The sequence below is a fragment of the Amborella trichopoda genome, chromosome 8 (assembly GCF_054954075.1).
Source record: "Amborella trichopoda isolate Santa Cruz 75 chromosome 8, AtrichopodaSantaCruz75HAP2 v2.0, whole genome shotgun sequence".
In the NCBI taxonomy this organism is placed as follows: domain Eukaryota; kingdom Viridiplantae; phylum Streptophyta; class Magnoliopsida; order Amborellales; family Amborellaceae; genus Amborella; species Amborella trichopoda.
Window position 1 is genome coordinate 43,152,609 of NC_142343.1, and position 22,652 is coordinate 43,175,260.

Here is a 22,652-nt window from a genome sequence, read left to right on the forward strand (position 1 = left end):
GATGTCGAAATTATCCATTAGAAAGTTTTCCAACATCCAAACATTTATGATATATTTTTGAGGTGCACTTTTAACTCTATGTTTTAAGGTTGCAACCTTATATAAACTTTATCCTTTAATTATTTTAATTTTCATTTTCATTTCTTTTTCTAAAAAGGGAATTTGTTAAAAATATTTAAAATACTCTTAGTTCGGGTTTCTAACTCGAGTATTATTCAAAGTCACTTGAGCTAAGTAACTTAAATACGCTTGCTTGTTCAGGTTTCAAACCCACATAACGGTTTTCATGAAAAAATTATTTTTTATGTAATGCATACCTAGAACGACGAATCATAGTCATGTGATCCAACTAGAATTACTTGAGCGAAAAGTATAAATATATTTAAAGTGCATCTTCAAATAGTCTTGAAATATGTCATTTATGAAAACCTTTTTCTAGATTTAGAATCTAGAACAAACACAACTGAATAACTTACATGGCTATATTCCTTTTTCTAGATTTAGAACCTAGAACAAACACAACTGAATAACTTACATGGCTATATTATGAGTGGTGGATCAGGAACTTAAATGGCTAAATTATCAAAATGGTTCTCACTGTTTTCCAAATCCCAAATAAAGGCACCTTGCATATTTTTTATATGAAAGTTGATGAGGTACTTTTGTGTGAAATGATTTCAAATAAAGTAACCAAGAACGAGTCGAGGTTTTGAATTGGCTTGAGCATTTTATATTTTTTTAGTTATTGTACTATTTTATTCATACTTTTTAAACATATCATTGTTTATCCAGGACCGGTTAGATGCCAACTTGCCAAGATAACCCTTATTTTAGGTTTTTTAAATAACACAAATACTCCCAACCCATACATATGGTCCAAAACCTCAAATAATCATTAACTTCTTATTTAATAAATATGGAAAAATTTAAGGCCGTTATACTAATAAATAGTAACGTAAGTGGAATCTCAGCCATCAAATCTTAATCATGTGGTTTAAAATATATATCATTATATAAATTTTAATATTTTTTCTAGAAATTTGATCATAATTAAATTTTAGTCATACGTACTTAAAAACAGGGCACACAAATAAAATATATATAAAAAATATTTCTCAATATATAAAATGACCAAAATACCTTTGAAAAATGACAGAGGTAATATGGTTATCTTTAATTATTAAAATTATTTTTTTATATTTTTATATGGTGCACAATAGTGTTAGGTATATATACCCAAAATTTCATCTTAATCAGATTTATAGAAAAAAAAATTAAACTTCATATGGTTATATGCATTATGATCCACATAATGAAGATCTGACGACTAAGATTCAACCTATATTAATATTCATTATTGTTGCCCAACTATTATAAATTGTACTCAATAAATAAATATCATCTTATGAAGTTTTTCAAGCCTATAAAAATTTACTTGTAAATAAAGTTTATCCAAATACTTATGAGAGAAAGTATTTAATTTTGTACATATATTTTATATAATTTCATAATACGCAAGATATATGATCAAAAGTTGAGAATGGATGAAATATTAATATTTTGATAAATGTTTCTATTTTATAAAAGAGAAATGATCATATAGGAACCTCTCTCTTCCATGTGTGTAGGACTCCAAATGATTATAATTAAATTTAATACGGATCTATAGAAAAGTCAAGTCCTACACCTATGTGATAACTTTTTTAGAGATCCGTGCCAACTTTAATGGTGATCTTTTGGGGTCCTACATACATGGGTGGAAGAGGGTCCTATAGGATCATTACTCTTTTATCATCCCCCACCCATATGTTTAGGATACCAAAGGATTACCATTAAAGTTGGCACGGATCTCTAAAAAAGTCAAGTTTCACATTCATGTGATAACTTTTTTTGGGATTTGCGCTAAATTTGAAGGTAATCTTTTGGGATCCTACACTCATGGGTGGAAGAGGGTCCTTTAAGATTATTAATCTATTAAAAAATATATATAATAGTTTATAAAATATTTTAGGTAGGACAATATGTTATGGAGGGAATATTTTTGCAGGAAAATGACTAAAAAATTGAGCCAAAATTTACCAAAAAATCTCTCCTCTACTCCAAATGGTCCAGGCCCAAATATATTAAGCTCCCTTAGGACCATATTGTGAGGTAAAAATATAGGATTAATTTTGGGATCTTTAATTTTGAAGATGTAACCCCTCAGTCACTAGATTAATTTCCAGATAAAATTACATAAAAAACCGTTATATTTTGCATTATTATCGATATAACAAATAGTTTTTGTTATTACATGTATGTCCTTTTTTTATTTTTTATAACGTAATTTTTTTAAAAAGACCACTTTACTTTTTTTCGGATGCTGAATATCCGAAATTAACGAATTTTTGGATGTTGAACATAAAAAAATACCCGGATAGTTTAACGTTACGTATAACATTTTCGGATGTTGAACATCATAATTTAAGAGATTTTCAAATGTTCAACATCCGAAAATAGAGAAAATGAAGGTTTATTTAACTATCAGAGTATTTTCAGATGTTCAACATCCGAAAATCTCTCAAATAATGTTCAACATATGAAAATGTTATACTTAACGTTAAACTATCGAGGTGTTTTCGGATATTGAACATCGGAAAATCCCTTAATTTCAGATATTTAACATCCAAAAATAGGAATTTTAATATTTAACTTTTAGCCTATTTTCAGATGTTGAACATCTGAAAAAGAGTAAAGTAGTTTTTTTTTAAAAAGTGCATTATAAAAAGTAAAAAAAAAGACATACATGTAATAACAAAAACTATTTGGTATACCCGTAATAATGCAAAGTATAATGGATTTTTATGTAATTTTCCTTAAATTCAATAAAACAAATCCTAATTTACAGATAATGTCTCAAGATCCGGTACAAGCCGTTGAATTTTTAGAAGGCGAGATCTAAGAGGAAGGAAACTGAAAATTCAAATTTTATTCTTTTGATAAAATTATTCAATGATTCATAGGTGGTTTCCAAACATATTAGGTTGAAATAATTCTTCCAAATAGAGCAAATGTCCACTTTGCTCCCGCGGGAGCATGGGATATGCCGTAAGAACCCCTTGAAATTATAGCGTTCAAATTCCAAAAATAGCCTGGCTCACAGCTCCGTTTTTTTTTTTGACAATAAACCTGGCTCACAGCTCCTTATCTTTTAAACTATGGTCCGCCATATTTTCCGCCATTTTTGGGGAAATATTTAGCAGGGGTTTTGCGGTCACTCTAAAGACAATGTTCGGTCTCCATGTGTCCTGCAAAAGCTTCTTTTACTCTTCATCCTCTCTCTCTCTCTCTACAAAATCCTCTAAAATTTTAACCCAACGTGTTACTTTTCCCAGTAAGAGCACAACTTGTTGAAATTTCACGCCCCTTTTTTCCGAAATTTTCTCATTTATCTATTGATTTTCAACCTTTGGTTTGAGAATTTTATGGGTTTTTCAAATGGGTACTTTTTCTTCAGGGATCGTAGCATTTTCAAGCAACGATATCAAGGTTGGTTCAAACATTGAAGTGGACGGAGCTCCATGGAGGGTTTTGGGTATGGTGGATTTTGTCTGTCCATTAATCTGTTTATTTAGTGATCAGTGTTTTACTTTTATCTAATTTTTTGGTTTATTTTTATCTGGTTATAATGACAATAGTGTTTGTTTTTCATTTGAACAATGATGGTTGTTAGCTTGGTGTTTGCATTTGCTATTTCCACTTAATAAATGTTTCACTGTTTATTTCTAATTTCTAGGTTTCTTCATTTCTTTGCATATACAATTTTGTTATAATTTAATTTTATAATTTCGTCTCATTGATCTGTTATTGTAAATTTTGGCAATTATTGTAAATACTAAATATTTCCCCATTCACTTAATTTTCCGTATAATATAGTAAGTTTTTGGTTATTTTATGATGCAGGAAGATAAGGGGAAGACATAATTAAAATAAAAATAATAACAAAGTGTGAAAGAATATACCTTCTCTCAAGGTCTAGAAGGGAATCCACCCAAAAAATCGAACTGAATTCTTTCTCCACAAGATAACCATCCTCTCTAAGAGGAAGTTCTTCCCTTTAAATACAAGATTTTTCACACCGAATTCTTTCTTCACAAGTTAACCATCTTCTCCAAGAGGGAGCTTCTCCATTTAATTACTAGAATTTAAGAAACTCAAAAACCCTATGAAATCCTACTCATCCATTTTATTTAATCTTAACCACCCATTATTAATTTAAAAATAAATGATTGACTCTACCCTAGCAAAATATGGAATAGCAACTAAAATAAAAAGAACAATAATTACTAAAAAATAGAAGACTGCTAAAAATAATTATTAAAAATCCCCATTACTTAAAATCCATAAAAAAACCCAAATTAGATCATCAATGCCTGCGTCGATCTCCTTTGGTTGAAAAAATCTCGTAATCGAGTTTTGAAGAGGGCTAAAATGAGATCTACATCAAATCCACGTCCTTCTTTTGCCTTCTCCTTTGGCTCTAAAAGTATGAATGGTTGCGAAAAGACCTCAAGAAATGGATCGAAATATGTAAATGGAGGAATTAATAGGGATATCTTAAACTCAACCACCCTTTCATCATTTATGGGTTTGTGATCTATATTGTCCTCCTCAAAATCCAACGTGTTGCCTAAAATAGGATTTTCCTCTTTTTCTAGTAATTGAAGGGTTAGATCATTGAACTCTCCACTAACCAGCGCTGCTGGAAGTTGTTTTGGAATGAGATGAAAGTCACCCTTTCAGCATTGTCTTGATTTCCATGCTAGTCTTCCATTCACGTTGGGCATGAGTTATTTTACTAGTGGGTTAGCAATTTTTGAAACCGTTCGTAGTTTTCAAAAGGGATTAGCATTGGTAGGAATGGAAACCGAGACCGGTAGTTGAGTCACAGGTGGTGCTACCTCCTTGACCTCAGCCCCATTCCTTATTGCTAAAAACAAGCATTAAAAATCCCCCAAATATAACCCTTAATTCCCTTAATTAAAATACATAAATAAACCCAAATTAGACCATCCCGTGCATACGTCAATAATTGATGGTTGCTAGCTTGGTGTTCACATTTGGTATTTCCATTTAGTCAATGTTTCACTGTTTATTTCTAATTGCTAGATTTCTCCATTTCTTTGCATATATAATTTTTGTTATAATTTAATTTTATAATTGTGTCTCATTGAGCTGTTAATTTTGTTACCCATGTTGGCAATTCTTGTAAATGCTAAATATTTCCCCATTCACTTAATTTTCCATATAATATTGCAACTTTTTGTTTATTTTAATTCCCTAATAACATTTTATTTGGGTAATTCTTCAATATCTTTATTTTAGAAATGGGAGTTCATAAACATTGAAGTTTTGAAAAGGAACTCTGATGCCTATTTTATGATGGCTTTATGAAGAGTTTTTACATGTGAAGCCTGGAAAAGGTGCAGCTTTCGTGAGGACGAAAATGCGAAACTATGTGAATGGCAATGTTGTTGAGAAAACATTTCGTGCTGGAAGTACTGTAAGTTTCTTCTTGCATTTGCATAAGCTACATTGCATCTCTTAGTGCTCTTGGTTGATACTCTTATATAGCAATATATATTTCCACAAACTCAAGCTAAGCATTTGGTAACCAAAAAGGATTTTCTTCTTAATTTGTTCAATGATGTTATTTTCTGTTTATTGAATTCAAGGATTGAGTGATGTTAAGCAATATGGTTCCATGTGTCTGTCTACTATCTTGCTACTTCATCTGAAAAATTATAAGCAAAACATCGGATTTTGTTGTGGAAAAGTTATTAACTTCACAGAGAAGAGTAGGAGCCTTACAAGGAACTTAATAGATCGATATTCAGTTTTGATGTTCTTTTTCCTTTTACCTTTTGAGTAGGTTTTCTTAGTTTGAGAGACATACCATTCACCTCCTCGTACAAACCAGTCATCACGTCACAAGACTCTCTCTCTCTCACATGCACCACCTGATGGGACCATATGATCCACTTGAGTCGTACATTTCAAATGATGTCACAATTCTTGCAAGTAAATAAAAGATGTTAAAGTAGCAGTGATGAACAAAATGACAAGAATACCTCATGATGTGAAAGGCTCCATCTTAATGATTCAGGCTTGGGCTTGATTGTTTAATGTATTGGGATAATGGCACTATGTCTCAAGTTTGAATGCCACTGCTGAACCGTTGAAGAAAACAAAAAAACAGGAAATCCACATTCCGATGTCTATTGCTAGTAAACTGACATACAATACTCTATGCACTAGGATGGAGTAAGTCCTTATCATGTGCTCTGAATCACTTTGAACTCATTATAAATAGTTAAAATTCTTGTGGAACTCTTGATACATAAAAAGATCCTAATGTTATCTTATTTTACGAAAACATTTCCGAACATGATTGGCTTGGATTTTAAATGCATTTTTAGGCTGATACCTTGGATGTCATTTGAACTTGTTTTCTGTCGATTACTGGGTTCAGCTGGCTGAGGCAGACATTATGAAGGAAACCAAGCAATATACATACAAGGATGGTTCTCAGTTTGTCTTCATGGACTTGGTAATCTTCACCTTGTTTTTCAATGTATTAGTGGCTTTTATTGGAAAAATGTTATGCCAAAACCTGTTTGTCCCATTTAAATGAAATCCTACTTCATGAAGAACACATATATTGGCTTCTCAGTTACTTTTTCTCATGGATGTTTACACCTGATAGGGTAAACGCATATATTGGCTTCTTACTCAATGTTATGGTTGCCCTTGATGTACGCTAACTCTCATTCTCATATTTTGTTTTCTGTTTCTTCTTTGTTTTATTCTTGAGAGACAACACTTCATGGATAAAATGCATAATTATGATAGGAAAAAGTTTATATAAGGATGCAACCTTATAATGTAGAACTACGGATGCACCTCAAAAATCCATCGGAAAAGGTAGTTTTAATGTTGAAAAACCTGACCATGAAAAATAAAAAGATTTGAAGTCTCAAACATAGTGCATTTTACAACATATCCATTTTCAAGATTTTCATATGTTTATAAATCTACTTTGATTTTAACCATTTTTAAAATTTAAAATTTTATAATTAGATATAAAAATAGATTTTGAGATAATCCTAAAAACATTTTACATCAAAATTATATACCGTGATAAAGTTTGATGGGGCACCTTACCTCTACAGCTACGGATGCATCCGTATGCCAACTGCATTCATTATGATATCGTTTTGAACAGGGTTCCAAAAGAAGGATTCCAAAAAATTTCTCTAGAACCATTGGCACCCCCATGGGCCAGTGGCACGGTATCCTATGGTGATATTATTCTCATGAATATTCTATCGTGCGGTATGAAGGGTATGGATAGGGCTAAAATACCAATAGAAAACAAAGATGTTAAGAAAAATAAAAAGTTTGTCGTTTTGATTCAAGAATCCGACTTGGAACTAGTGGATTAAGTAATGGTCAAATCCATTTAAGGTCAAACAAAAGTGGATGTGGGTTAAGTTTGATCTCCTGGTTCAGGGGTTTTATCTTGTAATTTCTTTTTAATTTGATATGCACCTTGGGTTTACGAGGTTGCTCTAATAGTCATCATTTCATTCACCAGAGATATATGAAGAAGGTATTCATTATTGGTAGCAAGGAATGTAGACAAACAGAGACATATTCACAAAATGAAAGCGAATATTTTTATTATTTTATTATTTTTAAAAAAAGAGGTGTAAGCACTGTGGAAAACCAAAGGGGATAGAATGTCGAGTGAAAAATGTGGAGGTCCTTACCCAATAATTGGGGATAGAGGAAAATTAACTGATACAGATACAATGTCATGTTGCCATGAATTTTCAATTGAAACCCAGATGCAATCAATCAACATATCATAGAATAGTTAGGTTCCTCGACATCCTGATATCAAATATATGCACATATAGTTCTATTCATAAATAATATTTTTGTGTTAATGTGGTTTATAGGACTTGCTTAAAGGCCAAATTTTCAGTCACATATTTTATCTGTTCTTATGTTTTGTATGGCATATTACAGTCTAGTTATGAAGAAGCTCGTCTCAATGAGTCAGATGTCGGCGACAAGAAAAAATGGCTCAAAGAGGGCATGGATTGCAATGTACTCCTTTGGAACGGAAAGGTATTTTTGCCTTCCTGCAGATACTTTCTTTCCTCGTAGAAGTGAATGATTTTGGTTTAATGAAGTTCTTTGTAATCAAGTCACTGATTGCTAATTAATATTTTGTCGTAGGTTATAGATTTTGAACTTCCAATCACTGTTAAGGTCACAGTTGTAGAGGCAGATCCTGGACTAAAAGGAGACACAGCGTCAGGTAATATCTTTTGGTTGTACAAAACTTGCCTTCATGGTAGCCTGAAGCCTGCCTTTTATATATTTTTTAGTGATAAAAAAAAAACAAACAAACAAGGAAGAATTATCAAAATATCCATGAAAGATGTACTATTTAACATTTTACCCATATTGTTTGATTTAATTTCAAAATATCTATCAAAAGACGCATGATCATGTGGTGGAATAGTACCAAATGTGTAAAATGTTAAATAGTGTATGTCTCATGGGTATTTTGATAAATTCACAATAGATAATGATGAAATTTCCACTGTAATATTTATCTTTCTTGTTTTCATGGTTTGCATTGCTCAAATGAGAGTGTGTGTGTGAGTGAGTGAGTGAGTGAGTGAGAGAGAGAGAGAGAGACAGAGAGACAGAGAGAGCATCATAAGTATTATTTCCCTGGTTTTCATGGTTCGCATTGCTTGCATTAGATATTCCATGATCCTATTATATACTTTATCATTCGTATGTAACCTAATGATGTTGGCAAGAACATGTCTAGGAAGCATGCAAGTCCTCACTCTTGGCAAAAGCAGTTTGAAGTATTTAAAAAATTTATGTGATTTTAGATTATATAAGAAAATGTGTGTGTTTCTGTGTGTGTGTGTATGTGTGTTAAATTTTTTTTATGTTCTAGATTATATAAGTACATGGTTGAAAGTAGTGAGAAAAGATATAAAGACTTGTAGCCTAGGGTATGGCCCTTAATAGAGCAGAATGGCGGACCATGATTCATGATCCCAATTAATTGGAAAAAAGTTATGATGATGATGATATTCTAGATTATATAAAAAAAGTGTGCAACACTCACATGCGTGCGTGTGTGCACATGCTTGTGTGTGATCATAGTTAACTTACACCTCCACCCTTTAACTCTATTCTCATGGTTGACGATGTAGGATTAAAAGATAAATCTTATGTTAACTTCGCAGGTGGTTCGAAGCCTGCCAAGGTGGATACAGGAGCCACAGTGAATGTCCCTCTCTTTGTAAACACAGGTGATGAAATTTTGGTGGATACTAGAACTGGAGAATACATGAGCAGGGCTTAAAACAGAGCAGTCGTTGATAATTGAAGATTATTTGGAAGGTATATGAGAAATATATAGCTGTTTCAAGAAAATGGCTCTATTTTTTGCCAAATTTTGCTTGGGCTTCTAGTCTACATGAGCAGGGCTTAAACCAGAGTTGTCTTTGTTAATTGAAGTTTCTTTGGAATGTATATGTAGCTGTTTCAAGAATATGGCTCTATTTTTTTGCCAAATTTTGCTATAGTTGGTTCAAGAACATTTTGGGCTTCTAGTGTTTAAGTTTTTTATTTTTTTGGGAGGAAATTTCCAAGTCTCCTAGTTAGCCTGGAATTGATTACCATCTTCATTTGGTTTCGTAGTAAAGCAAATCATCAACTAATTTTAGTTATTCATTGCCCAAATATATCTGAATATATCCAAATTCCAAGCAAAATTAACTGGGTTGTTTGGTTTATGTGGAGGTTCTTTCACTCGTTGGATGGTCCACCTATGGGATAGTGGGTATGTCTCTTTGGGCATATTTGCGTTTTCCCGGAAAATAGCATTAATGGAGAGTTACGTGGAAATGCGTTTTCACGTATTGATATATTTTTCCGCAAACCAAATATAAAAATCTGTGGTCTGCTATGAGAGGTATTTCTTCAAATGACTTTACCATAAACTGAAGGACTCTAAATGTTAGTCATTATTTCCTCGAATTCCTTGAAAATTGATTGATATATGCCCAAATTTGATGTTAACATAAAAGGCTTAATTTGGCTAGAGTTTGGACCAAATCTCTCGTCTATAATTCAGATTGAAAATTAAGCAGGATATTGTCTCTTCTTCATTCGCTTTTATTTATGTCATATTTCATTCTATTTGTGTGTTCAACTAAGAAAGGCACTCCGTATGCATGTATGGTGTCTATGTGAACTTAAGGAGATTTTGTTCTTTTAGAACAGGAAAAAGTTTATACAAGAAATTAGGTCGCACCTCAAAAATTCAATAGAAGAGGTTGTTTCGATGACCAAAGATTTTCAAATTGATTATCTTGACCTCAAGATGTATGGACATGAGAAAAAATAGATTTTAAGTCTTGGAAATACTGCATCTTGTAATAGATTTTTTGGACCGTTAATTTCTAAGATTCTTAAGTGTACATAGATCTACTTGATCTACACTATTTTTTAAGCTTTAACTTTTATAATTAGATATTAAAATAATTTTTCAGGTTATTACAAAGATTTCTAATACTAAAACAACAATTTCCGACACTATTTGAAAGTGCACCTTACTGTGATTGTTTAGGGCATCGGCCTTATGCAAACCACAATTTTTAGAAAATTAGATTTAAAAGGTTTATTTGAAGGTTTTTGGGATATGCTCTTAAGTGTTGGTGTGGTGACTGGTTTATGCTAAAAGATTATTCGCTCCCTTGGACAAAACTCTTTTTTGGAATATTTTTAGGGCCTTAAATTTTGGGAACTCAAAAAAAAAGAAAAATGCACTCTAGAAAAAATAAAACAAAAAGAAAAAAAACACTCCCTGTGTACAGTAAAAATTTAAGATTCTGAATTTGAAGCGCCCTTCCAAATTTTGGAAGGTGAGATCAATGCTTAGGTAATCGTTTTTTTTATATACAATTATTTGATAATTCTAAAATGGATCCGAAAATTCAGGATAGAGAAATCTTATAATGGTGAGGTTATCAAATGTTTTGGATAGTGATAAGGGCAAGGATGTAAAATTCAATTAGTTGAATATATGACTTTCCGTCACCATCTAACCTATTAATTGAACAGTGATGAACTATATGATGATGGTTGCGACTATAATCCTATGACTCATAATATTTTTTTCCTCTATAGTCTTGGTCAATAATGATTATGCCAAGACTTTCTAGCTATTAATTGTGTAGTAATGGTTTCTATAATTTGAATCTCTCACAAGTTTATTAACCATTTCAAATTATCAGCCAACTTAAAAACACAACATAAAAAAAAGATTATACATTCCCTCGAACATCCAAGTGTTAAAAAACTCAAAATAACCCACTGTGTTGTCCTTTCTTAAATATTTTAAGTGGAATTTATTTGCCCATCGAGAGAGAGATACAATTCAATATAATGGTACCGCATCCTTCTCTCATGAATTAACCATTCCTCAAAACTCAGCTAAACATCAAATGCTGCAAACTATGGCTGGTATTTGGAACAGATCACCAAATTTCAGAAGAATTCAATGAAAGAAAATTCATAAGAACTCTTGCTCTAAATTAGGCTGTCATGCCTGAATCATCCACCATGCTAATTTAACAAATCTCAACAAGTGAAGGGGACAGTTGCTCCAATATAAGTAAGATTGGAAACTAGCAAGATGTGGATCCCCTGAGAATTTCTAACATCAAAGGCTCCACTATGTGGTTCCAGCCCAATGTCTGAGCCCCAAGCTTGTGGGTTTGATCCAGCTTAAACACACATACGTACAAATAAATAAATAACACGAAAAAAAGGAGGCTTGTCATCACCAAAGCTAGCTCTCTTTCCCTACATAGAAAGGTGCGGGAAAATAAAGGCTTTCCATCATGGAAAGTACTGCACCCCAACTCCGCCTCCCCCCTCTTATATGTTGGCACTTGGACACTGTCAACACTTTCATAGAGGTACGTACAAATGCTTTTCACCAAACCAAACTTCTCTACCACAAGGAAAAGTCTTAATACTTCAAGGCGCAACTAAATTCCTAAAATGAAAACACCGCTGACTCTTTTCATCAGCTTAATTGCAACTAGTGTATAAAGACTCGAACTCAGTGACCAACTCGGTCACCGCAGGTCCGACTTGCTTAGTCAAACAATCAAGATGGAAAATCTCAATAAGTACTTCCAAATTTGCATAAAAAAATTCTACCATGTGGTGGCCATGATAATTGAATCTAGCTCATCAACTAAGCACAACAAAATTCTATCAGTCTAGAGGGAACAATCTATTTGTCAAATCAACAAAAAATTATATAAAGGCACAAGCTCAAGCACATCCCTACTTTTTCATTTATAAAACTCGGCCACTGGACGAGTCGAATTGTGCAACGAAATGTGTTTCTTTAGCTGATCTCATGATATATTCTTATATATAACGAGAAGAGGAAGACACTTGTATTTCTGGACAATTCACCGTAACGATTTCTTACGCTCTGTCTCAAGTTCTCAATGGCTGCAACAAATACTATAGTTGTGAAAATATTCTACAAAATTCAATGTTTTCATAGCGCTGAGACAACACAGTACCAAAAAAAAAAAAACGAAAGAAAAATAAAAGGTTGCCACAAAGAATTAAAATCCCAGCTTGGCACCTCCACATATCAATCCAAAAGCATTACATGTCATTTATCTTGTGCTTCATCTTCTCTTCTGAAAATATGCATTCACCTATATTTCAACAAATATCAATCAAGCAATGAAACTTGGTCCCCATACCTAAGCATTGCATCATATACATGCAAGTAGCACAAACCAGTGGCACTTTTATGATTTTAGGCAAAAATATAATCCATAAATAATCTCTGTCTTTGAAAACTTGGTGAGTTTGACTTGCTCGCCTGAGTTGCTCAGACTCAGTACGCCAGCTGCCTGCCACGCCCAGAATCAAAACCATGGGAGCCAACCAAGTCATGCTATTTCCCAAGATTTTAATGCTAGTTTTTTAGGAAGCAACAAAGTCCCTGACAGACTCGAGCCAACCCGAGCCATCTGACTCGAGCTGGGGCCTAGAGAGTCCCGACCTGAGTCCTTGCTTTACAACACTGTATCACATTGATTAATTCTTGAGATTGGCAATACGATGCATCGAAATCTCAGTAAATCCCTTATTATAAATCACTTGATCCCACATGTTCACAAAGGATCTCATTCTATCAGGCAATCACCTTTGACGACCACCATAGATTCTTCTCCATTGCTGCTGATGACATTGGACCCATAATACTCTCATTAACACAATGTACATTACAACCTTAGAATCATCCAATATCTTCCCCTTGTCAAAAGCCCTTCCATAAGTGTTAGAACTTAGAAGTCATACTCTGAGTCTTAGGACAAAATCATTTTCCCACTCCGAGATTTAATTTCACAGAAAAATTTCATGGAATTAACTGGCATTCCGAGCGATCCATCAGATGAATTGCGTAAACTCTTTAGTTTCATAAATCTAGGAATCAAAAGGTTCCATCTTCACAAAAATCAGTTTCTTTCACCAAAATTTCAGCTGGTTGCTGATGAGGAACAACACCCCTCTTCAATGCCTTTGCATAAAGCCTACTGGCATCAAACACCCGACCTGATTGATTAAATTCTCGAATCAAGATATTATATGCAGCTTTACTGGGACTTGTTTCTCTCTCGAACATGAGTTTCAACACATCCATTGCATCATCCACCCTTCCCTTACTACAAAGCCCCTTAATTAGAGTGTTATATGTCATCCTCTTTGGAGGATGCCCGTTTTCGATCATTTCAGTTAGAATTGATAAAGCTTTCTCCATTTCTCCTCTTGTAGAGAGAGAATGAATCATTAGACAGTAAGTATGAGGAGATGGTACATAACCCAACTCCCTAATGCTCCTAAAAACTCTTTCTACATCTCCCAAAGAGATTTCTTTACACAAAGAAACCCTACAGAGACCTCGAGCAAGCTTATTCAGTGTTCTTTCGCATGGTTTGAACCCAATTCTCGACATTCGATCATAAATTTGCAGACCCATTTCGATTTCATTCCATTTCAACAAACCATGAAGTAAAGTTGCATAGCTAATGAAATCAGGCTCAATTTCCCTATCAAACATCTCCTGTAAAAGACTAAACCCCTCTAAAGCCCTTCCTTCTTTGCAGTAACCATTGAACAAAGCATTATAAGCAATTGGGTTTGGCTTAATACCTGAATGAATGGCTTCTTCAAGCAATTCCCTTGCTTCATCTGATCGCCCCACCTTACAGAGACCATCCATGGCGCCTGTATATGTATAAATGTCCGGTTTTTCACATGAATTTTGATTAATTTCACTGAGCAACTCAACAGCTTCCTCAACTCTACCAACTGAACAAAGCCCAACAATCAGTCTATTGAAAATGCGAGTTTTGGGTTCAAATCCTCTCTCTCTCATGGCTCGAAAGAGGTTCATGGCCTTTTCGATTTTGTGGGCCTTGAGGAAACAGAGAAGCATTGTAGAGAGAGTATTGGAATCAGGAGAGAGGCCTGAACAAGGGAGGCTCGAGAAAACGGTTTCAGCTGATAGGAGGTGGTTGGATTTGAGGAGAGAGAAGAGGATGGCATTGAAGGAGGAGAGAGAGGTTTTGGGGAGAGAGTTGAAGAGGTGGAGGGCCTGTGGGGTTTTTCTAGAGAGAGAGAGGGAGAGGATGAGGGAACGGATGGTGGGTGGAGAGAGAGAGTGGGGAGGTGTGGTGGGGTGTAAGAGAGAGGAAGGAACGGAGGAATGCATTGCAGAGAGAGAAGGAGCAGGTTTGGAGGAGGTGGGCGGTTCGAAGAGGTGAGTCCAAGGGTAGAGTGAGAGAATGGTAGAGAGAGAGAGTCTAAGGATTCGGTCAGAAATGTCGGAAAGCACAAGTCGGCCCGGGAACCCGGGTGGGCGGGTGATCCGAATAATTTAGCCGAACTTGGAAAATTTACGTAAATATCACTTATAGTTTTTTTAATTATCAAAATACCAAATCGTTTCCGTTATTACTGAAATGTCTGTTTTTTCATTTCATAACAATAATTTTTTAAAAAATACGTGTTTATCTTTTTTCGATTTTTGACCAATCGAAATTTCAGTAATTTCGGTCGGTCAAAAACCAAAAATTAAAACATTTCGATTTTTTAATAACCGCTAATTTTCCCACGAAAAAACAAACTTAACCGCATCATACAAGCATAAATTAGCTTTTTTGTTGATATTTTAGGGTTTTAAAATATTTGTGCCCCTTAATACTCCTACGAACTTTTCTGTCCCCAATAAGTAGTATCCCGTAAATTTGAAGAGATTGGCTTTCAGTTTGGTTGTGAGTTTGCCTTATACTGTCGATTAATTTTGTCACAATTAATATAATATTATATTTTTTTATTACTATTTGTTGTGTATTGTTGTCGTGGACTTTTTTTTTAGTAAATATAGTTGACGTTGTTTTTTTTGTATAACTATTTGTCCTTCGTATTAATATTTGTTGTTTTTGGCAGTTTATTAAATAATCGATTTATTTAATAGTACATTATGTTGATATATATAGTATTACACTATACTGTATTTGTTGTTTTGGGTAAATATTCTTCACCTTGTTTGTTTGTATTAATATTTGTTATTTATTTTGTGTTTTTATTAATATTTGTTGTTTTTTGTTGTTTATTGAATAATTGGCTTTTTTATTAGCATACTATTTTGATCTATTATATAAAACTCACATTTTATGAACCTTAAATTAGTTAGATATATCCAAATTTTTTGTAGTCATTGTTGTATTGATTTCCTGTAACACACATGTTGGTATTCATTTAATAAAATAGCATTGACGATAGTTACCGAGGGAGTGCAACTGATATCTCAATATGGGGGTCATTTGAGATGAATCCAAATGACGGACGTGTTGTTTATAAAGGGGGGAAATTGAAGGTTATGAAGTATAATGGAAACAGTTCTTTGGAGGAACTAAAAAGTCATTTCAAAAATTTAACATCGTCTGGTTCAAACAAATTGACTATTATGTACCACAGTACAAGTCTATGTAGTGGCCTTGAATTGATTGATGTAAGTGATTATATAGATGTATCTTTTATATTGTGAGGGAAGTCTTCGAGTATTGTTGTATATATTGCCTCTACAATAGAGCTGGAGTGAAGATCTATGGAATTTCGAACGGCATAACCTGTTAGTGATGACCCATCTACAAGGAATAGGTACATCTACAATTTATATTTTCATCTCTAATTTACTTTATTTAAATATTTTATATGCACAAATTGTTGTTTACTCTATCTTTTGTCAACAGTTAGCATAATATTCCTGTACCTGATCAACATGAGAACGTTCAACTGGTGCTCAAGCCTGAGCGTGATATAAAGGATATTGAACTATTTGAGAGCCCATGTAGAGGAGTTGGTAACGAGATTCAATTGAAAATTGAGCAACTTTTTGAAAATGTCAATGAATGTCGGTATCATCCGGTTGATTTTGTTGTCCACAATAATTTTGTTCTGAAGTTTGACAAAAGCGAAAGGGAGCGGTGTGAGCAAGTTATGAGTCAGAGGGATGCACATGGCAAGTGCGATGCTTAGGGTTGGCAGTACGACATACTTTAAAGTGAAGTCTATGGTTAAGGAGCACGCATATAGTGGTCCAATAGGGAGAATTCATCAGCCACTAGCTCGTAGTGATTGGCTGGCAAAAAAAATTAAAGCCCGCATTATTAACCAACAAAAAACTAAGGCCAAAGATATCATAAAGGATGTCTAACAAGATCACAGTATCAGGCTTTCCTAAATGCAAACTTGGCAGGGAAAAGAGGATGCTAGAGAGATGATAGATGGATCACATGAACAACAATACATTGACCTCCCCTTATATATGGAGAAGTTCTGAAGAACTAACCATAGAACCGAAGTTCGCATCACACAGATGAAGACAGGTTCAAATGACTGTTTATTGATTTTCATCTATGCATCATGAGTTTTGTTAATAGATGTCAGCCATTAATAGGTATTGATGATACATTTTTAAAAGGAAATATCAAGGCATATTATTGTGTGTCATTGCCGTAAGATGCAAATAATGGGCTCTTCCCAATGACATTTGCAGTAGTCGAGAATGAGAACTACTAGAGTTGTTATTAGTTCTTAAGTATATTGAGTGAACTATTGAATGTGTTTTATAATCTGTTTGCCTTAACAATTGTATTGACAAAAAAACCTTCCAGAAGCAATAGAAAAAAATTTTCCCACATGTTTTTCAGCATTCTGCATGCGACATATGGGAGAGAACTTCAGGGCTTTATGAAGAACTCAACAAATAACGAAGTATTGATGATGTTGTTTTGGAAGGCTACCCGTAAAGCGACCATTTGTGGATTTGACAACATAATATTTGATATACAGTGCATCGACTCAGAAACACATGAGTGGATTAAGAATATCCCTCCCAAATCTTAGGCAAATGCCTATTTTCTAGATCATCTTACTTCTTACATAGTCGAGTCATTCAACGCTTAGATTTTATCTGCTCGAGAGAAGCCGATCATTGCAATTTGTGAATAACTAAGGGTACATTTGATGACCAAGTTTGAAGAAAAGAGAGAGTTAAGTAATAGTTGAAACGACATTCTAGTACCGAAAGCCCAATAATTACTCGACTTGCAAAAGATGAAAACAAGATTTTTACACACAGTTATATCCTCCATGGATACGCAGTTTGAGATCTACTATAGTGGGAAGAAGTACGCCTTCGATCTAACTCACTAGACTTGCAATTGTAGAAAAATGACAACTCAGTGACATACCGTGTAGTCATGTCATTGCGGCTATTAACCATATGCACTTGGATCCCACTGCGTGCTACCTCAGTAATTCACAGTTAAATACTTTAAAAGGGTCTTTCAAACTCCCCTTGGGCCTGTCTCAGATGATATTTAGTTGACTGGTATATTCAATCGGACAGTGTTACCACCAAGGACGACACGCCTTCCCAGTAGATCGAAAAAGCAACAAAAAATATTTGATACTGAACAATCCATCACCATGACTTTGAAGTCCAAGCAATGCGACACTATTGGTCATAATAGGATGACTTGCAGAGAACAAATAGGCCATGAAGGAGTGAATTATAAGTTCATAGTGTTGTTTGAATTGCCATTTTGTATCGAATTATCAGTTTTGATAAATTAATGAATATGTTTAATTCCGTATTGTCAATCTTGTGTTTTGTACTTGATGTTATGTACACATCATTACATACATTATACGTAATATAAAGTGTGACATATTTGTTAAAATATGTGGAGATCATACTTTGGTGCTAATTGTAGATGACATGTCCTTCCAATTGTGGGCAATAAACCTTAATATCAAGGAAGCTCTAAAGAAATGGTCAATTTCAACGGAATAATTGTAGCCACCCATTTTCACATCCAATAGTAATGATTAATGTGACCACTTTGTATTAAAGGTTAATGATCTCATTCTATATTTTCCCTAATATTAACCAATCAAAGGAAATGACTTCAAACAAACTGTTTTTCTAGAAGTTTGCTAGAATTGCATCTGCGTTTTAGGTTTTTGATGTTCAACAACTGAAAATACAACTGTATATTCAATAAGCTTGCTGGAATTGCAACTGTATTTTCAATTGTTGAACAACCGAAAATACCACTGAATATTCCAGAAGCTTGCTGGAATGGCAACTGCATTTTCAGTTGTTCAACAACCGAAAATACAATTGCAAATTCCAGAAGCTTGCTGGAATTGCAGTTGCACTTTCCGTTGTTCAACAATTGAAAATGCATAATTTTCGGATGTTCACAACCGAAAATGTTGTATTTTTTGTTATTCAACAATCGAAAACTCAACTGGACAAGCTGCACATGTGACTCAAACTGCTTGTTTAAAGTAGTTTTTTCCCTTGCCTCTCAACTTTAACATGTGTATATGTGTGTTTTATATTCATTGACATAAATGGGAATAGAGTTACCATATACACATTGGAAATACCCAATATGCATTGGACAATATTATTGTAGCATGATTTCATTATGCAAGTGTAGAGCCTACTATAACAAGATCCATATATCCTTTATTATTTATTTTCTATGTAGATGCCCTCATTTGTGTCTTTGTTGTTCCTCCAAACAGATACCCTCATTTCTGTTTTTGTATAACTTTATGTCCTTGTTGTCGATATAAGGGTCTGTTTCAAATCTATGACATTCTACATGCTCTAATTACTTCTAGATTTCCTCATCTATTTCGCATGATCTGAATGCCTTTAGTTTAATATAATGAGTTCAATTCTTGAGTAGTCTTGTTCACAACACATTGATTTATAAATTGAATATTGGCATCAAAATTTATAAATTATTTTATACAAATCCAATTTTATGTCTGTCCATCATCATCATTATCATCTAAGCCATTACATTAACCTTTCAAACAAAGGCGTAATAAAACAAATAAAAAAATAAAAATGCATGTACTCAAGCTCAAAACACTCAAATATTGTCAAAAAGACAATTACATTGCTCGATAGTTCATTACAATATGACAACATTACAACGACTTAAAAATACAAAACTGTACAAAACACTCAATACACTCAAAATTAGGAGTCAGTGGCTTCTACTGGGCTGATACTGCTTCTTTCGAGTATTATGCCTTTTGGGCTTCTCAACCTTAGGTTGTGTGGATGGAGCCAGGTCTTCTGCAACATGACTATGTTTACCCACTACACCACTTATGGGCTCGTCACGTGCGGCTTCTTCATTAACTTGACATTGTAAATGTTTCATACTGATGCACAAATGATAGCATTTCAAACGCGTTGTTAACACAATTATAAACTTCAGGATACCACTTTTGTCTAAGTGCAAGTGCCTTTGCTAACATAACTATACTAGCCTGAACTGCACTAACCTTCAAAAACAAGATAAGTAAATATAATATTTAAACAATTTCATGGAACTAATAGGTAAGTACAAAATTGAAATAATTTTTAGGTCAATATAAACCAACTGGTCCTCATAACCTTAATGTCTATACAATGTGGTTCATGTGCATAAACCACATCTTCTTCTTTCCAGTTAATTGGTTGCATTATGTCTTTTGGTGGTTAGTGACATTATGGATAATATGATGGGTCACTTGGTTGTACTAAGCCTTATACTCCTCTGATGGCAACCCATTGGCAGTATCCACTTCAATGCCTGGTATCATGCGCTCATGTCGAATCAACCAATGATGGATTTTGTCAAAATTTACATTTCTCCAATATCGCTGCCCACCTTGTCTACTAGACCTCTAACCAATATATATGGGATTTATTGGAATACCTTCCAAATTGCCGATACACACGATCCGACATATATGGCTCAGCAATATCGTCAAATATCATGGTCGTTAAGCACATTGCAGTTTCAAGTGCCTGCTACCTATCCTCTGAAATGACATCATCCGGCTTGGAATAGGGATTTCATGTTACTTGTCATATGATATGAAATCACACATACGACAATCAATCAACAAACATCTACAAATACTTAAAAACAATGAAAATTAATCCATAATAAATATTGTAATATCCAAGTACACACTAACCTCATTAGGTTGGAGGTTATCGAATTATTGTCTAATGGGAGGCATCAGGTTATGTGGATTGCCATAATTATTCTTTGGTGGCTCCCATCTTTTTGCCCTATACATATTTGGAGAGATACCATGTGGTTTGGGCCTCACATATATAATATGCTCATAAGATCAGCACTGCATTATATCAAGATATGATAAGAAATAATTATTTTTGGAATGTAGTCTAAACTATTATGTTTATGTTAGATACGAAAAATATATTTACTTGCATAAGAGTGGTTGAACTATTCAAATGTCTTCGCTTGAAAGTATAAACATTTGCAATGGAACGATATAGATATGCAAGGGCTGCAGCACCCCAAGCATTTCTGCCGACTTCTACAATATGCTCAAGGAATTGTAAATACCTTATTGACACTGTTGCCTGCAATGGATCTGTGAAAATGGTGACACTAATGAGGAAGAGTAGGTAGGCTCGAGTATATCTAGGAACTTCAGGTAGCAATGTGCGAAAGTTGGCTTTCAACCATGAGTACTTGATGACTGCCACGTTGCCTCTAGTGGGGACTATACCTAAATTGTTTTCTATGAACTCTCGGAGGTCACTAATTGGATAATATGTAATAGGGTCGCCATCCACGACTAGTCCTAATATCTCATAAACATCAAATAATGTAGGTGTCATAGCACCAATTTGAATGTTAGAATGAAAAAGAATTAGTCTCAGAATGCCACATCTCTGCATTGGCTGCAACTAAAGGATAATCAATTCGACCTAGCCAGATAATAGATAGAGCACCCAGACGTGTTCACTAATGGAACTTGCTCATTGGTTAAATGCCAATCGTTTAATTGATAAGTATTTCCATCGATTCTTATTTCGTGTTTTTCTTGGCATACAACAAATAGACAACATATGAGTTACAATATATATACATGTACTTCCTGTATGATGTTCAAACATACTACAATTTATTGAAAAAATAACAAACTAATGGAAATAGCAGATGAATATATGCATAAACTTGTCATTCCCATATGAAATAGAATGATTTCTCTGGATGTAGCTGTAGCAAACTAGGGTCTTGAGGACCTCCTAAGTATCCCCCATTTGGATGGACACGATTCATATTCACTGAAACCCCAAACATTTGCAAAATGTTTAATACATGCATCATAATTCAGATACAAATTTTCATTTTTAAGCTACTGAATCTATCAAAAAATCAACTATTTACTAAGATAACACTATATCAAAGTTAATAATAAAATTTAAGATATGAATTTAGGTTTTTTTTAATAAGGCTCAGTCCTTGTACAACACGAAAAATACTAGCATTGTCCATATCTACTAATGTCAGGAATTTTTCATAATGAGCGCCAAATTTCATTAAAGCTTTATATAATTGAATTAAGTTAAAAAATGACTCCAATTCTACAATTTTGTAATCTAGCCTAAACCGTTGAAAATTCTCAATGATCAGGCATTGATTACTAAAGATCACTGATATTTGAAACTTTTAACTTTTAGTCCTTATACAACACATTTTTTTAGGAATTTCAATGGTAGACATTAATACTAAATTCCTACAAAAAAGAACAAAAGAATGATACGAAGAAGGGAAACTTCAGATTCATAACTTTGTACATCCAATCTCTCTATAAAACTAACATGATTCATAAATAAATTGAACAACAAAAACATGTGCTTTATGAATCTACATAATTTTCTAGTTCCAAATAACTAAAATTGGCAGCTAAAAAGCAAACTTAACTCAATAACTCATGTATAAATTTCAAGTTCTAAAAAAACCCCAAATTTACAATTCTTAAAAACCGAAAAAGTGTACACTTCTTAAAAACCCCAAATATCACTCAAACGAATTGCCATACTTATAGAAATGTGAAAGTCA

The 22,652-nt window shown here is 33.7% G+C and overlaps 3 protein-coding genes across 3 annotated transcripts; 1 reads left to right on the forward strand and 2 right to left on the reverse strand.

The window, feature by feature from the left end:
• Positions 1-3,048: 3,048 nt before the first annotated feature.
• On the forward strand, positions 3,049-9,679 carry LOC18432316 (elongation factor P (EF-P) family protein). The gene is made up of 7 exons (XM_006842425.4): positions 3,049-3,373; positions 3,497-3,574; positions 5,436-5,542; positions 6,512-6,589; positions 8,074-8,175; positions 8,287-8,368; positions 9,324-9,679. Exons 1-7 carry the CDS (start codon positions 3,268-3,270, stop codon positions 9,440-9,442), a joined length of 672 nt encoding a protein of 223 aa, XP_006842488.2. The 5' UTR covers positions 3,049-3,267; the 3' UTR covers positions 9,443-9,679.
• Positions 9,680-12,603: 2,924 nt separating this feature from the next.
• Positions 12,604-15,013, reverse strand: LOC148781120 (uncharacterized). The gene has a single exon (XM_088845615.1). The coding sequence runs from the start codon at positions 14,894-14,896 to the stop codon at positions 13,616-13,618; it is 1,281 nt and encodes a 426-aa protein (XP_088701741.1). The 5' UTR covers positions 14,897-15,013; the 3' UTR covers positions 12,604-13,615.
• A 4,904-nt stretch (positions 15,014-19,917) lies between these two features.
• Positions 19,918-21,424, reverse strand: LOC18432317 (protein MAIN-LIKE 1). Its single transcript, XM_006842426.3, has 2 exons — positions 21,005-21,424; positions 19,918-20,067 (listed from the first exon to the last, which is right to left on the reverse strand). Exons 1-2 carry the CDS (start codon positions 21,422-21,424, stop codon positions 19,918-19,920), a joined length of 570 nt encoding a protein of 189 aa, XP_006842489.3.
• Between the last annotated feature and the right edge of the window lie 1,228 nt (positions 21,425-22,652).

Excerpts from the sequence above, each read along its gene's own strand:
- LOC18432316 (XM_006842425.4), top strand. The coding sequence starts at position 3,268 with ATGTTCGGTCTCCATGTGTCCTGCAAAAGCTTCTTTTACTCTTCATCC. Across the intron at positions 3,575-5,435 it reads AGCTCCATGGAGGGTTTTGG|AGTTTTTACATGTGAAGCCT; the intron begins GTATGGTGGATT and ends GGCTTTATGAAG. Across the intron at positions 6,590-8,073 it reads AGTTTGTCTTCATGGACTTG|TCTAGTTATGAAGAAGCTCG; the intron begins GTAATCTTCACC and ends GGCATATTACAG.
- LOC148781120 (XM_088845615.1), bottom strand. The coding sequence starts at position 14,896 with ATGCATTCCTCCGTTCCTTCCTCTCTCTTACACCCCACCACACCTCCC.
- LOC18432317 (XM_006842426.3), bottom strand. The coding sequence starts at position 21,424 with ATGACACCTACATTATTTGATGTTTATGAGATATTAGGACTAGTCGTG. Across the intron at positions 20,068-21,004 it reads GTTCAACCACTCTTATGCAA|GTTAGTGCAGTTCAGGCTAG; the intron begins GTAAATATATTT and ends TTGTTTTTGAAG.